This window comes from Spinacia oleracea, chromosome 6 (genome assembly GCF_020520425.1).
Source record: "Spinacia oleracea cultivar Varoflay chromosome 6, BTI_SOV_V1, whole genome shotgun sequence".
NCBI lineage: Eukaryota > Viridiplantae > Streptophyta > Magnoliopsida > Caryophyllales > Amaranthaceae > Spinacia > Spinacia oleracea.
In genome coordinates this window covers 144,089,150-144,105,069 of record NC_079492.1, presented here as the reverse complement: position 1 = coordinate 144,105,069, position 15,920 = coordinate 144,089,150, and the positions used below count along the sequence as shown (strand labels likewise).

The 15,920-nt window shown below is 36.0% G+C and overlaps 2 protein-coding genes across 2 annotated transcripts; one reads left to right on the top strand and one right to left on the bottom strand.

Moving 5' to 3' along the window:
* Positions 1 to 110: 110 nt before the first annotated feature.
* LOC110786359 (aspartic proteinase CDR1-like) lies at positions 111 to 2,871 on the bottom strand. Its single transcript, XM_021990904.2, has 2 exons — positions 2,135 to 2,871; positions 111 to 1,088 (listed from the first exon to the last, which is right to left on the bottom strand). The coding sequence occupies exons 1-2, from the start codon at positions 2,775 to 2,777 to the stop codon at positions 442 to 444; spliced, it is 1,290 nt and encodes a 429-aa protein (XP_021846596.2). The 5' UTR covers positions 2,778 to 2,871; the 3' UTR covers positions 111 to 441.
* Positions 2,872 to 3,940: 1,069 nt separating this feature from the next.
* LOC110786413 (mitochondrial inner membrane protein OXA1) lies at positions 3,941 to 14,527 on the top strand. Its single transcript, XM_021990966.2, has 10 exons — positions 3,941 to 4,159; positions 4,323 to 4,881; positions 4,973 to 5,063; positions 5,205 to 5,252; positions 5,439 to 5,485; positions 7,151 to 7,226; positions 7,314 to 7,445; positions 7,606 to 7,713; positions 13,497 to 13,551; positions 13,903 to 14,527. Exons 2-10 carry the CDS (start codon positions 4,409 to 4,411, stop codon positions 14,196 to 14,198), a joined length of 1,326 nt encoding a protein of 441 aa, XP_021846658.1. The 5' UTR covers positions 3,941 to 4,159; positions 4,323 to 4,408; the 3' UTR covers positions 14,199 to 14,527.
* Positions 14,528 to 15,920: the final 1,393 nt, after the last annotated feature.

Genomic DNA, 15,920 nt, shown 5'->3' with positions numbered 1-15,920 from the left:
AATACATAATTTCAACCTTTCACATCTCTTACTCCATTATACATTAGCAAAAATTATTGAAATTTGATACTACAAATTTAGACAAATCTAACAATGACTATACTTTGACAAATCACCAAAGATACACGTACAAGATGCTAATGACAAGGCTATAAGAGAAAGTACTCCTTCACAAGATTTTAACGACGTTAAATTGGAGGACTTGGTTTGGAAACAACTCGAATGGATAAGATAAGTCTACAATAATTTTAAAAAAGACAATTGTCTTAATTATGATTTCAAAAAGAGAAAGTTATCTTTTTGAAAATGTTATAGTCAAACAATCGAATAGATAACATTAATTAGTCTCGAAAAATGAAAGGATTGGAACTAAAAACAACTACAATGGCTACATTTCTATTATAACCATTGAAAAACCTTCTTATACATCATTAAAGGATTCTAAGTAGTTTCACAAGTGGTCTTTTCTAAATACATGAGGTTATGATTAGGATCATGTCCAACATTAACATTTAAAAGCTGCTCAAATCCAAGTATAGATAACCCTGACATAACCCTCATCATTTGCAAACATTCCATATTAGAATTTGGGATTAACTGCCAAACTCTAATCTCCTCGAATTCTAAGGTAAAATTAGTGACCTCTAGCCCAATGGTTGGTCTTGCATGTTGCCAAGGCCATGGTCCAAATCTCGAGGTAGGATAACAAATCTCGAAAATCATGTATTTTTTTGAAGGACCAAGAAATTGCTCTATTTTCCTCTTCAATGCATCAAATGCTACTGAGGTTAAACCTGAGAAGGTGGTACCAGAGTCTGTCACAAAACCTTTTGACCCGTCGTTAGACATCTCAAACACTACTGGTCTTACGTCGATATCTTGCCCGTTGACTTTAACGGCGAGCACGTCAAGGTAGTAGAAGCCAGTGTGAAGGTTCTTTATCATGTCTAGGGTACCACCACTTAAGTTTGCAGCTGGGCCGAACTTGACTACGCTTGTTTTGGACAAGTTGTCGGAGATACAATATGAAAACTTGGGATCGTTTGGATATAGTTGTTTTGGGAGTGAGTAGCCACTATTAGATGCACCTGTACAAAAAAATGATGGAACCTAAATTGGTTAATGTTAGATCCATCAATTACTTACTACCTCCGTTTCAAAAAGATCTTTACAGTTACTATTTGCACGAACTCCAATGCAATATTTGACTACTAATATATCCAATTTCGTGTGTCAAAAAATTATAAAAATTTGATATTCTGGAAATAAATCCCGAGACCAATCTAACAAGATCTTACATATAACGTTTTGATGTATATAATTGTAAGAATTTACGATCAAAGTTTTTATACTTTGAACACATTTTCCAAAGCGTAAAGAACTATTTGAAACGGAGGTAGTATAATTCAAATACTTCATTTGTTTTTCATTAGAGGTATTATTTTAACTTTTTACACTATTGTATTCCCTAAATATTGTACCACGATGACTTTTACCCTCCCAAATACATGGCGACTTTGACTCTTAAAATTTTAAATTATGTATAAGTAAAAATTATAAAGATATTGATATTTAGAAAATATATATCGATATGAATCTATCAAGATTTCACATGACTATAATTTTTCTTATGTACGTATGAATCACAAAAGATGGACAAACCGGAACCGATAAAGTATTAACTTTAACCAACACTATTTTAATTAAACGTAATATTATTAAAAAATCGTATATAAATAAAAAAACGTGATCATTATGTATTACTATTAGTTAATTTTTGAAATAACTATGAGTTTAACCCGGCAACAATTAAAAATTTAAAATGATGATTTTTCGTGTTTATATAGTATTAATGGTTAACAAATATGGTCAAAGTTAGTATTTAAATAATGTATTAAAGTAATTAATAGATTAAAACACGTTAAAAGTTGACAAAAATTTGGTAAAAGTTCTCAAAATACGTTAGAAATTACCAAAAACTATATACACTAAATTTGTTGTACACATAATGCGTGCAAGTCCTTTTGTATAGAGAAATGATGCAGTAAAAGTACTAAATAAGCTAATTAATCAACAAAAAAAAAATATGCAAACCAATATTTTCTATAAGTTGTAGAAACAGTTGAAAACTCACCTATGACGCCCATCATGCTATTGCTATTTTTTAAGCTGCACCCAAAGATAAAATCATGGAAGATCTCCCACTCTGGTTTGAATGTGATAATATCAGTAGCCATGACACCAAAAGCACTAGTAGCATCCCCATATGTGGCCTTAAATTCACAATTGTTAGGTAACGATTTACAACCTAAGATGTATGTATTGTCTGTGTTGCATTTCTGCTTATCATCACATTGGACATTTTTATAAGTATCCGACTTAGAATATTTATAGTATGGAAATTTCTTTTGTCCTGTTTGTCGCGTGCATTGAATCCATACAATATCGCTCCCTGTGTCGAAAATACCGTACACTAGTTGTGCTGGATCACCCATGTACATGTCCATTACATGATAACCTGCATCCTTTTGAAAATAAACCTCACTAAATTCGTCTGGTGAATATTTTGTTAGGAGCCACTTCATGTAATGGGTTCGATTTAGAGTGACATTTTTTGTTATTAATATGTTGTTTTCTTTGAGTATTTCGATATAAAACGGTGAACGGGGAGAAGTGGGTGGGATAAGAGGTGCAATTAAGCCTTTGCTAGGGGACGAGGAAGCCAAAGAGAAGGCCAAGAAGGAAATGGTGGTGATAAGGAGAATGTTGGGAAACATGTTGAAGAATGCTTGTGAGATGGGAGAATTGAATGGATGTATTTACTTATAAGAACTCTATGATGATTTTCAACAAAATGAGCATGGATTTACCTTAAAATAATGGAATGCATATTTGATATGGTAACAAATAATGTTTAATTGGAAATGAATCAAATGATATCAATATTGATTTTATCTCAAGACATTATAATAATGAAAATTAATGTTGCAAAATGATGATGTGTAGATATGGTAGGTATCATAGATTTCTAACCAAATATATTATGAATAATTATAAAAAAAAGTTGGAGAATCTTTATATCCTTATTTTACAATGTGTATTTTTTTTAATACTTTTTCGTAAAATTTATGATGATAAGATTATCAGTTAATCATACATCAAAGAAATTGCATGTACGGTGTACCTACCACCTTCGTACGTTAATAGTTAGCCTCTAGGCTTTCATATCTTTTAGCATGATTACTCGTCAGATCTCACATAAAAGTACAATGGTGTGTTGATTATCACACTCTATTATCTACACTTTCGTTTACAACAACGGCGATGCCAAACGTCATCAAATAAGGATTTAGTGAGAGAAACTTTATCTTTTAAAGTGCGCCTAAATATATAAAAAAGGGTCTCTATTTATAAACGTAAAAATTATTAATATTTAAAAATAGCCATTATAAATGTTTAAATTACAATTTAAAGTGAAAAAATAATTGATTGGTCAAGAAGGCTGTCAGGGACACGATGACACGCTCCCATTGGACGCATTGACACGCCATGTCAGTCTGATTAATTAATTTATTTTTTCGATTTTCAGCACCAAAACGTTGCGTTAGCAATGAAACTGGATGTTTCACTATAAATTTCCTGGTTTTTTTTCCTTACAACTTCTGATGCTTAAGAGGCTTACATGGCTCATGAGCGAAGACTTATTTTAGTTGAAACATCATTTCTTTTAGTTTTCTCCACGGGTGAGGTGTTGTGAACTTATTTAGGTCATCAATTTTTACTTCAAAGATTTCTCCTCGTATCGGTGAGAGTGCTCTAAAAAATACGTAAAAAAATGCATGATCTACCGATTTGACAAAAAACGTGAGAGCTACTACTCGTAATTTTGTTTGGGTGTTCTCGTCTTTTCACATTTGCGTTAAAGAGAAAATAAACAAATTAACAATTGCCAAAAATAAGAAAAGATAAAAAAATATATCGAGATACGCCGCCAACATTCCGGAGGAGGACGGTGTCTCGCTGCAGCAGATCAAAGCGCACGCAGCCAGCCAGCCCCACTTCCCTCCTTCTACTTTGCCGATGTTCCATGCGCCCACACTTTTCCCAATTCTTCGACACTCATTTTCTCTCTCCTCCACTCTCAAACTGTGCTCTAAAGGTTAGTTTCCTGTATTACTTGGTTTCCTTAAACCCTAAACCCTAGTTCATATTCTCACATTTTGTGGGGTTTTTATACTTTTATTTATAAGATCTGAACTTTTATGATTGATGCTAACTTATGTATTTCATTTTTCTGTTTGTGGGTGATTTGATCATTTCAGGGTTTTGATTTTGGTGATGATATATGAAAGTTTGATTGATTGATTGATAGAGTGAGATTTTTTTAATTTAATTTTGATAATTGAAGATGGCTTATAGGCGTAGTGTTTGTACTCGAGCTACCCTTTTAGCTAAACGAATCAATCCTAGTTTTAGCTACATTTCCCATGACCATGATAAAAACAATGATAAACATGAATCACCATCGTCAAGGAGTAAAATCGATGATTTTTTAGCCCAAAGGAGGTCTTTTGGGACTTATACCAACAATTCCATGGCAACCCGTAGCTTATTTCAACATCAGAGGTCGTTTTTCCCTGGACATGGAAATGGGGGTATTAGTTTTCGTAGATATATGTCAACTTCGATTGGTGAAGATTCGGAGAAGGTTGGTTTTATTAGTGATGTTGCTGGGGTTATTAGTGATTCCACGGTGGAGGCGGTTGCTTCTCAGGCTCCTGTTCTGAGTGAAGTCGCGACTGCTGCTGCGGATTCTGCTATTCCAGTTGCTGCTTTGCAGTATTTGATTGACAGTGTTCACTCGTTTACTGGTTTAAATTGGTGATGATCTGAAACGATTCTTCTTTGTTCCGTTATTGGTTTTGAACACTTCTTAGATGGAGTTCTGATGTGGAATTTGTCATTGATATAGGTGGGCTTCAATAGCTCTTACGACTTTAATGATTCGTGGGATGACTGTTCCGTTCCTGATAAGTCAGCTCAAAGCCACCGCCAAGTTGACGGTATTGATATATTGACATCCAAACTTTTTTCACCATCTTTAGCCTTCTTGTTGCAACATTAATAAGCACTTAATGCACCTATCATCAAAGTGAAAGTATGTCTTATACTTCATGTAACATGAAACCATTTGTTATTTTCAGCTTATGAGGCCACGTCTTGAGGAAATCAAGGCAGAGATGGAATCCTCGGTACTGTTAACTGTTCTTTTTGTTATTTTTTCTTTCATTTGTTTGAATTATTACATTTTTACCACGACTTCTGTTCAGATCAGACTATCAATACCGGATTACTTTGTCTTGGCTCTAGGGACTTTCTTGATTTTTAGGTTTGTGTCTGGTCAATAAGCCCTAAGCGTCTTTGGTGTTTCTCTACAGGGTAATGTCATGGAAGGGAAACAGAAGATGAATGTGATATTCAAAGAGTAAGTCATGCATCAGTATATGAATTTCTATGTTTGTTATGTGCTGTGTCAGATAGTGATGCGTTGTTATCTTGTTGAATGGATATATTTATGGCTCTCTGCCAGAGTCAGAGCAAGCTGCTTAAATTGCTATTTCGTAATGGCTATAGTCTCTAAATAGATTGGTTAGACTGGACCTAATGTTACAGATCCTGACTTCCAGATTGCCGGAGCTGTGTAACTTATGGACATGTTTTTATTCATTTGTACTTTGTAGTTTCACATGCTGTTCTCACAGTGTGCTTTAAGTTGGACCTCTGGAGCTGAATGATGTGCACTTCATGAAGCACTGATGAATAAACTCTAGGTGGCTGTCGATCAACTGGAGACAAACTTGTCTGAGGGGCAGGTTGGGAAGGGATGGCGGGAATGTCCTTAATATTTCAACAAATTTAGATGCCTGTCTATCAACTGTATGATTAAAACAAAAAAGGCTTTGCATTATTTCTGTAAGTACTGGGAATTTTATGCCTAGAGCCCTGATTTAGAATATTAACTTTTGGGATTTAAGTTGTGTGCTTTGGGTTATCCAATTGCATAGGTCACACTCTGACTTAAACTCCTAACATTTAGAGCCCTTAATTATGTTCTTTATTGTGTGACCTTGGGTCTACTAGATTGGACTAAGCAACGACCTACTTTAGATAGGCAACTTTTCATACTCTACAGGTTGATATGACCCTATGCTCAGGGATTTCATATGCACTTGAAGTTTCTGGTTGAGGTCTCTTAGGTACATGTATATTATTTTTCACCAAAGCGTTGTGAAATTTGCCTTTTGGCATGTAACTTGGAATTTCCCATGATTTATAATTTTGTTCATTTTTTTTAGGTATTATATATTGCAAAACATCAAAATCTATTTTGTCTCCCATTTGAACACGTAGTTAGTTCTTAGGACTGGTGTTGCATACAGTTGAGACTTGAGATATGACATTGGTTTTTGGGGTTACATATATTAAATGCTAAATAAAATTTAAATTGATGGGTTTATATTGGAGTGAGTATTATGTACAACAACAATAACCCAGTATGATTCTTTCCATGGGCAGGGTTTGGAGATATCTAGAGGTACACTGCGTACACAGCATTACTTTTAACTAGACTATGTACCGCCGTGTCGTGTGTATTGCATATCAGTATTTCTGACTTGAGAAAGTACTTGTACTAGTTATAGACTTGTAGTTAATCGTTCACATTGTTAAGGATGCTATGAAGATTAAAAAGTTCACAAGATGGCTTAAACTCCAAATCTATTGTTCACTGTACTGCTCTAGTTCTTTGTATAGGGATGGTGTCTCAGTGTCTGTTTTGGTTAGGGAGCCGGGGGGAGGGGGGGAGGTTACAGAGGGGAAAGGGATTAATGTGGAGGAGGAGAAAAGAGGGAGTAGTTTAAAGGAAGTTTTCCTTGGCAGGTAAGCATAGAAGATGAGCCATTTATTATTTGAGACTACTTGTATAAGCTTTATGTAAAGGTATGTAAGTGAATTTGTATGAGTTTGGGAAGGTAGTCAAAATTACTTATGTATTTACATGTTTTTTCTGTTGGTGATACTTTTCTGCTTCTAATGCATTCCTTACTTTCGTGTTTTCCGCGTGTATGTGCTAATAATATATTAAATGCAGATATGGTGTTACACCATTTACTCCGCTTAAGGGGCTTCTCATTCAAGGTCCTGTCTTCATCAGTTTTTTCTTAGCTGTAAGTTGAAAGTTCTTATATTTTCTTGTGGTGCATGCTATGGGAAATACATATACTTATGAGTTATGACAAACTCTATATATGCAGATATCGAATATGGCAGAAAAGGTTCCATCATTTAAAAATGGTGGAGCTTTTTGGTTTACTGATCTGTCAATTCCGGATGCTAGGTATATCCTTCCTGTTTTGACAGCAATGACTTTTCTGATTACTGTGGAGGTAGGCATTTATTTTTCTAAACTGTAAATTTTGTCCTGGAGTTTTGTACAAGGCTTGTATATGTTCAACGCATGTCTTATCTCTTCTGATGTGCATTATCTGTGTGACACTCTGTTTTGTGTCTTTGTTCACTAACTAGTACCCTTCTATCTTGTGTCAGTTCAATATGCAGGAAGGTATGGAAGGTAATCCTGTTGCTAGCACCATGAAAAAGTTTTCAAGAGGGCTTGCAGTTCTTACTGTTCCATTCACCATGAACTTTCCACAGGTACTTTCTCCACTTAACTTTGTTAAAAAAATTGTCAATTGGATTTGATGTAGTTATATTATATATGTTTGGGATTTAAATCGTTTTGTCTGGTTGGCTGGTGATTAGTGAGGATAGTGACTTGCACCTTTGTTTTGAAATTAGTCCTAGTCCAAAGAAAGGCCGTCTGAGCGGTCTGACCATTGGGTTGAGATACATCTCTAGCAATCTGGTGAATAAAGTAAATCTTCTTGAAATTTGTTGCACGATTGACTCTTGAAGAGTTGAAGTAGAGCAGTAATTCGAATAACTAGTTTATGGAGACCTTGCCTAGTTGCCTCGGGAGGCTTCTTCTTTTTGAATTACAGGTGCAGGTAGATGCACTGTTGTTGCATACTTGCATTTGTTCTTGCTTGCTGTCCTTTAATGTTCTTTTCCTACAACTCAAGCGGCCTGCTCTATGTCTTCTTGAAAATAGTGTTGAACATCAAATGAGCGGTTGGACCCTTAGACAAGTATTATCTGTACTATGATGGAGAGCTGAAAACAACTTTGGTTCATATTTTAAATGCTACTTTTTGGAAAAGCAAGATCAATTTCTGGTGCCTCCACGGTTTTAAAAAAGTGCGCCTTAGGTACAAGGCGTTAGGGTCATGCTTCATTGTGTTCTAGGAAGAGATATTTCAAAGAGGCACATCTGAGGCGCGTATCAATTTTTTTATTGTTGCACTAGGCGCTCTTAAGGTGCAGGGAACTCCGAATTGCGTTGATGCTTTTTTTATACTACTTCCGTTTCGCAGTAGATGCATTGTTACTTGCATCCTTATCAACATCCATCTTTGACCATTACTTTCTTTAATTATCTATTAGTAAAATTAATTTAAAAAATTATATTTGAAACTATGCATTAGAAATTACTCTAATAGCATTTTACAATTAAATTTTCTTTTAAATATATTAGGTAAAAGAAGTCAAAATTAATTAGTGAATAGTACAAAAAGTCAAAACATAGGTTTATAAGTATTATGGCAAATTGGAGGCAAGAGTACTGAGTGGAAAAAAGTTTGATCTCTTCCCTTCATGCTGCCTCCCATCATATTTTGCTTTCACCCCAATATTCAACGTCTTCGGTTCTAGCCTGTGTTACTCAAACTTAGTATTGTATACAAATTTGTTTTGCTAAGTGTCAGCGTCAGTCAATTGATAACAAATATGCATGTTTAAGTGTCAAGCCCATGTTACCAAGGTTATATTAAATCGGGATTCTATTTTGAATCAGGAGGGACTCTTAGAATTCAATCGTAAAATCGAATCGTGAACAAGTATAATCAAGATTTTATTCTCAAATTTCATTTAAAGTGTTTATATTGTACTTTCCCCGTCCCGGAATACTCGAACCAGTTTGACCGGCACAGAGTTTAATGTGATGTAACAGACTTATTATTTAATTTGATGGTAGTTGATAGGGGGGTATTTTTTTAATATAGATGGTGGAAAATGTGTCAATTTTTCAAAGAGATAGTGGAAAATGATTCACTTTTTAATGTTTTTTTAGGGAGTAGGGATGTAGGTGGGTCCATAGGTAAGTAAAATATCAATAAAAAATTTCCATTTATAGAAACGGTCTTAGTTTTATAAAGCGGAAAGCGCACTGAAGCGCAAAATGGCCCTGGAGCTTAAGCGCAAAGCGAAAGCGCACGCTTTTCGTAGGCGAAGCGCACCCGGAAAGAAGTAATAAATTTTCAAAAGTTCAGAAACTATGGAAAGAAAAGATGAAAAAAGAGAAATCAAAACGATGAAAGAAAAATTCAGAATCCGACGGGAGAAATCCGGCGAGAAGGCTAGAGAAATCCAGCTACGGGAGAAAATTGCACTAGGGTTTTCAAAAACTTCCAAAATATTCGCTTTTCAAAAAAAAAGAAATCACGTCATACTTTAAAAAAGAAGATTAGAGTCACGTGGCTTTATTTTTTATAAAAAAGAAGGGTATGATGTGCCCAGACTACAAGAAGCGCAAAAGCGCTAGGAAGCGCAGAAGCATCGAAGCGCTAGGAAGGCGCGCTTCTTGTATGTCGCTAGGCTTCGGCTGGCAGAACTTTTGCGTTAGGAAGCGCAGAAGCACCGAAGCGCTAGGAAGTCGCGCTTCTTCTGAGCTTCCGAGCTTTAAGCGCAAAAAAGCGCGCTTTTTAAAACTAAGGAAACGGTGCGAGTAATTTGGGACAACTTTACTAGGAAAGCGGTGCGAGTATTCCGGAACGGAGGGAGTAGGTGAAAACTTAATAACTGAAATATATATACTTGTTCAATAGCTAAATAAGCAATAATTAACTATGTTTATCTAGTAATAATTTTCTCGAACATGATTCAAATTTACGAGGTTTTAGCTAGTCAAGGAAAAAGTGTAAAATCGTAAATCTAATTGCAAGACCATATTTGAATCGTAAGATTCTAAGATTTGAATCGCGATTTTAATAACCATCATGAAATTGTAGTTGAAATTGTTCATAAATCACTTTGAATAATATCAAAAGGCATAGTAATAAATGGCATAGAATCATGAAATGACAACTTAATGTGCTTCCCCAGGGGATAAGAAGAATACAATGAAGTTCGAGCCTTTTCACATTTAAGCAAATCACTACAACAAAGAGAGCTAAGTACGCATTTCCGAGATGCCCTAGGCGAGAATGCCATAAATGGGGTATAGTTCCCCCTGTGCTCTCACACCTCACTAGGCGGCTCCCTTTTTGTAAATCCTTCACAGGAGACCCAGGAGGATTAAACTCAACAAGAAAAATTACTATAATTAGTGAATTTGTGGACGAAAAGAAGGTAGGAAAAATTACTATAATTAGTGCATTTGTGGACGAAAATAAGGTTTTTGATGAGTTTTGGAGCATGTAATACATTCTTGAGATGTAAAGGGGGTTAGGCGGGGTAAGAGAAGTATTACCATAGTTGCGAATTGGAAAAGTGCTACTATTACCAAGTACCAACAACTATATCAATATTTTTGCTCAAATTAAAATAAACGTAGGAGTACATGTATTGGCAGTCATGTGAGAGGTAGCGCCATGGTGTAAAAACTCGCCCGATTTAACTCGTATCGCCTGAGTTAACTAGGTTTTGGAGGCCGGCGATACGAGATATCCCGAGTTGTAAAGGTGTTTTTAAAAACGGTGAGATCTCGGCCGGTTCAACCGATCCGAACGAATTTTGTCCGCATTAAAAGTTATTAACCTCACATCTACTCGGTTTCCGGCCGAATTTCCATGTTTTCGACAAAAAGAAAGGGAAAAAGGAAAGAAATGGAGAAACTCCACTGAAAAAGAATAGAGAACTCCATTTTCAGATCTAAAACAAGAGAGAAGGTAGACAAAGGAATTCATTTGATTATGTCACGCATACGGTTTAGGGTAGGGGGACTAGGGTGGGTAGTGAGTGGGGCTGATATGGGGCTTCTTTTTCAAATTTCAAATTCCTACGCGACAACAACTACACCGTCCGCGACTAACGCATCATTTCCGTTACTGAGACTCCGTGACCGTGACTGATACCGCATTTTTTATCCATGGGTACCGCCAAGGTCCATGTACCGGTTGTCATACGTGTGATGGAGAGAGAGTGTGTGCTTAGCAGCTTATATGTCAGTTGCACTTATGAATGAGAAGGTCGTGAGTCAAGAATGCCACCATTACCACTGCTATTTGGCTTTGGTGGACGTTGCCGCGATCCAGTGGGGTAGGGACAAGGCGGCATGGCTCACTGTTTGGGGATGCCAGGTAGGGTATGGCCAACGCGGGTAAGGCGGTTGGGCCACTGGTGAATGTTTGTGAGTAATTGCCACGACTACGGTGGGAATTGTTGTGAGTACCCTTGCCGCGATTGTTTCTGCTGTTACGATTATCACGGGTATCATGATAAGCAGGATTACGACCATTAGAACTATTATCACCTCCATGATGGTGTTGTGGTGGTTATGAGGATGAATCATCATCAACAAGGAGCGTCGTCGACCTTGATTCACGAGCCATCTCCTTGGATGTCGTGTCCTCAAGTTTCAACCTGGAGCACACTTCACCAAATAACGGCAAATTATCCTTGTGCTGGATAATGGTGAAGAAGTGTGTGTATTCTTCAGATAACCGCGCAAGGTGGCGTATACATCGACCGGAGCCCCGATGTTGGCAAGCTGACCACCTTAGGGATTTCAGGCGGTTGTAGTAGGCGATAAAAGAGGAGAATTCCACCATTTTGGTGGTGGTGAATTCTGATTCAAGGTACGCGACCCTCAAATTCCTGTTATCCTGAAATATGTGAGCGACCCCGCTGCCATGCAATGCTTACTTTCTCTGCCAAGTCAGGATGGATGGATACTGATGCATATATCCATTGTAGGACGACTGCGTCGAGAGTCGTTTCCAGAAGGGTAGCGGTTTTGGAAGCTTTGTACGCTGCAATTTTCGTAGCCTCGGTAGGAGGTATTATGTGTTCAAGCATCGAATGCACCCTTACTTGACCCTTAGAAAGAGTAGTGGTTTTGACCAGTTTCCATGTCCAATGTGATGGGGATGAGGGATTTTACATTGGTGACAGTGAGGGCAGAGTGAAAATTCGTTTTGTCAGCAATGGAAGGGAACCGGCGAGAGAAGGGAATGAGAGGAGGAGGAAGATGATTGGGTTTAGAGGATGGTTAATCTAACGGATACCATGTAGGAAATCAGTTCGTGATTATTATTGATTACACTAATCAGTAATTATTTACAGAATTATGTGCATAACAATATGCGTAATCTATGGATAAATATAAGGAAAGTAGGAAGCTAATTAAGCTAATTAAGCTAATTATACATTGCTTACTATACAAGGCTATTTCCTAATATAAACATATATATGGAAATCATAATTTCGTTGGTAATGAAACCTCATCTCAAACTTGGTGTTTTTCTTCATAAATTTGCATTCCGACCCAATACCACTACCCAAATGGTAATGGATGGTAATGAATTTATGAAGAAAAGTAGATAATTTTGAGTGGACTAGCATTACCATAGGAATGGATAGTGATTTTCTTTACAAATTTACATACAAATTCATTCCCATTGACATCATTTATGACTGGCTACCAAACGGGCAGTTCGTGTTTTTTTGTATGTATGTTTTTCATTTATATTGTGCTCCTTTGCTTTAAATGCATTACTGTGCTCTTAACAATACATTTTCCGGTCACTTCAGTGGCAAGTGGCATGTTCTGAGTTATTTCCATGTTAAATAACTTAATCTTACGATGGTAGTATGCAAGTACGTTTGTGGAGTATTCATTTCTTGCCTTACTGAATTCTAAAAATGGCTTATGAAAATGGCCGTGGGTTAATTGCAAAAATCACTGCAGTTTGTGGGTATGGGGTAATACATGTTTTTTAGGTCATTTACATCTACGAGATGTGTACTGTGTATGTACTCATATTGATCTTCGGCTTGTAAAAATGGACAAGAATATTCTATTTTTTTCAATCAAAGAAATTTTTGTCTGCCATCTGTATGAGCATTCGGGAGGCGTAGTGCAGGAGGTTGGGCTTGGTTGAAGGCATGCATAGTGAGTTATTTTAGACGAGAAGCAACTACATAATGAATTAAAACTCAAATGTTAACAGTATTTGTAGAAGTTTAAAGCTGTGGTATATAATCACTCTGGCTGTGGACATCTACCGCACTTTTTCATTTATGTCCATATTTTGTTATGTGCATATCATCCATCATTAGTAGGAAATGTGAGTATTAAATTTTCATGTTTGTCTGTGCAGGCTATATTTTGTTATTGGATTACATCTAATATCTTCTCATTCACATATGGAGCTGGTAAGTTCTGCATTCTGCTTTTCTGCCCACCGTATAGGCATAATGTACTTTATACTAGTTGGTTATTTCTTTCAATCACCCCATCACTTAATTTTAACAGTTACATGTTAGAAAATTCAATCATAAAGTCATAAACCATTACAATGAGATACGGAGTAAGTGACATATTTTCCTGGACCACCGAAAATAGCACACTTGACTATTAATTTCGGATGAAGGGATTATAATCTACGTAGTATCTTGTTAGAATGATACAATACCAAAGCTGTTTCTAGGATTTAACATTAATGAATGTAACTCAGATCTCATGACATAATTTTTGTGACAAGTTTGTGAATCTAAAATCTGCAGTGCTTAAAATTCCTGGTTTGAAAAAGGCCTTGGGAGTCCCTAATATACCGGTGCCACCCCCTGGCACCGCACAAAACACACCTGCCTTCTCCCTCTTAGAAGCGATAAAAAAAGCAGCTGCAGCCTCTCGGCCAAAAATTCCTGCTCCCGTATCCTCATCTGCTGATCAAGCAAAACCTGTCGATGGAAAAACAACATCGTCATCATCATCAACGTCATCATCTGCAGTTCTTAGTCAACGGCTTAAAAGTTTAGAGAGACAAGTGAAGCAGAAGAAGAAAAACAAGAAACGGTGATTGTGTTCTTCGATCTCTAAGTTCTACCATCCTGATTTTTGGTATGGAATTTTCATCAACCTTTTGTCATAGAATAAGTGTATCATTATTATTAGAGAGGTTTACTCACTAGTTGCAAATAGCGATATTTTTTCCCAATACTGCTAGAAGTTAGGATACGACAGGATGTCTTATTAACAAATTTTGCATAACAATCATATTTCATGATGTATTCTGTCTGTTGGGGAGGTTTTTACAGACAACAGGTGGAAGTATCAGAGCATGTTCTCTGGTTGTAAACGTGAGAATAATTTTTTGGATCGAATGATTAAACGTTGCTACATTTTCCCGGTTTATTGGCATAACCGTGTTCTCTTGGTTGTAAACGCGAATTTGTGAGTCTTGCATAATAATCTGGTCAGTCACGAGTCTCGATCATGACCATGATGTATGAGTTTTACCGTGATCAATCGAAGTAACTGTCAAGTTGTCTTGACTGTTGACATCTACCTATATCTTGAGTTCTTGACCATGTATCAAACTGTTAGTCAATTTAGGGTCAATGGAGTAATAAGAGTATAAAAATACGCCGTAAAAGACATTATCTAAATTCAATCCATGAATGTAACCATTTCCTCATTGGATGGGACTATGAGAGCACATTCAAATCAAGCATTTTGATCCAAAAATTTAGAAAACCAAATATCAAAATTAAAGGAAATTATTGGAGATTGTGTTTTTGGTTTAAACCTTGTTTGATGCGTGGGACATGGGAGTGTAATCAAACAATGCAGTTGGCATATTATAATTTTCTATGGTCAAATAATGCGGTTGTAGCACAGTACAATTCGAGGAAATTAGTTTGTTAACGTATTACAATTTTCTATGTTCACTTTAATTTATTTTTTGTACAAATATTTTAGTTTCAATTCACAAAATACTTCCTCCGTCTTTTAATACTTACAACGTTTGGACTTTTGTCACTATTCATATAATCTACTTTGACTATTCTTAGTGTCTTTTATATAAGATAAAAATAGTCTTGTGAGATCTTGTTAGATTCGTTTCAATGTGTATTTTCAAAATATCAACTTTTTATAATTTTTGCATAAAGAGAATTTAAGATATAAATGATCAAAGTTTTGCATTGGCATGCATGAAACTAAGGAACGTTGCGAGTATTAAAAGACGGAGGAAATATTATTTTATTGAGAGAATGAGTAATATTTATTTAGTTGCACAAACATTTTAGTTTCTACTCCGTGTTTACAAAGACTAATAAATGTAACAAGTAATCTAACGTCCTGGAACGTCCATTAGCTTTTGCCAAATAACATACATAAATTAGTCATCCTATGTAATGATGTTGATTTAGAAACGGACAAAAAACTACAATTATATAAATAAGTCATCCTATGTAATGATGTTGATTTACGAACGGACAAAAAAGCTACAAAAAAATATTACTCCCTCCATCCCATATTTATAGACCCGTTTGACAAAAAATACGGTTTTTAAAAAAATGGTATATAGTACTCCCTCTGTGTTTATTTAAGGGATACACTTGCCTTTTCCGACCGTATTTATTTAAGAGATACATATGCCATTTTAGTAACTTATCAACCCCACCATCTAATTAAATAATATATCTACACTCCACCCCACCCACACTCCCTAAAATGACATGGTCCCCACTTGTTTTTCTTATTAAAATATCTACTCAATCCCACTTGTTTTATTACT

Coding starts and splice junctions, on each gene's coding strand:
- LOC110786413 (XM_021990966.2), top strand. CDS start 4,409: ATGGCTTATAGGCGTAGTGTTTGTACTCGAGCTACCCTTTTAGCTAAA. Junction 5,486..7,150: donor ATGAATGTGATATTCAAAGA/GTAAGTCATGCA, acceptor TATTAAATGCAG/ATATGGTGTTACACCATTTA. Junction 7,714..13,496: donor TCACCATGAACTTTCCACAG/GTACTTTCTCCA, acceptor TTGTCTGTGCAG/GCTATATTTTGTTATTGGAT.
- LOC110786359 (XM_021990904.2), bottom strand. CDS start 2,777: ATGTTTCCCAACATTCTCCTTATCACCACCATTTCCTTCTTGGCCTTC. Junction 1,089..2,134: donor TAGCATGATGGGCGTCATAG/GTGAGTTTTCAA, acceptor TTTTTTGTACAG/GTGCATCTAATAGTGGCTAC.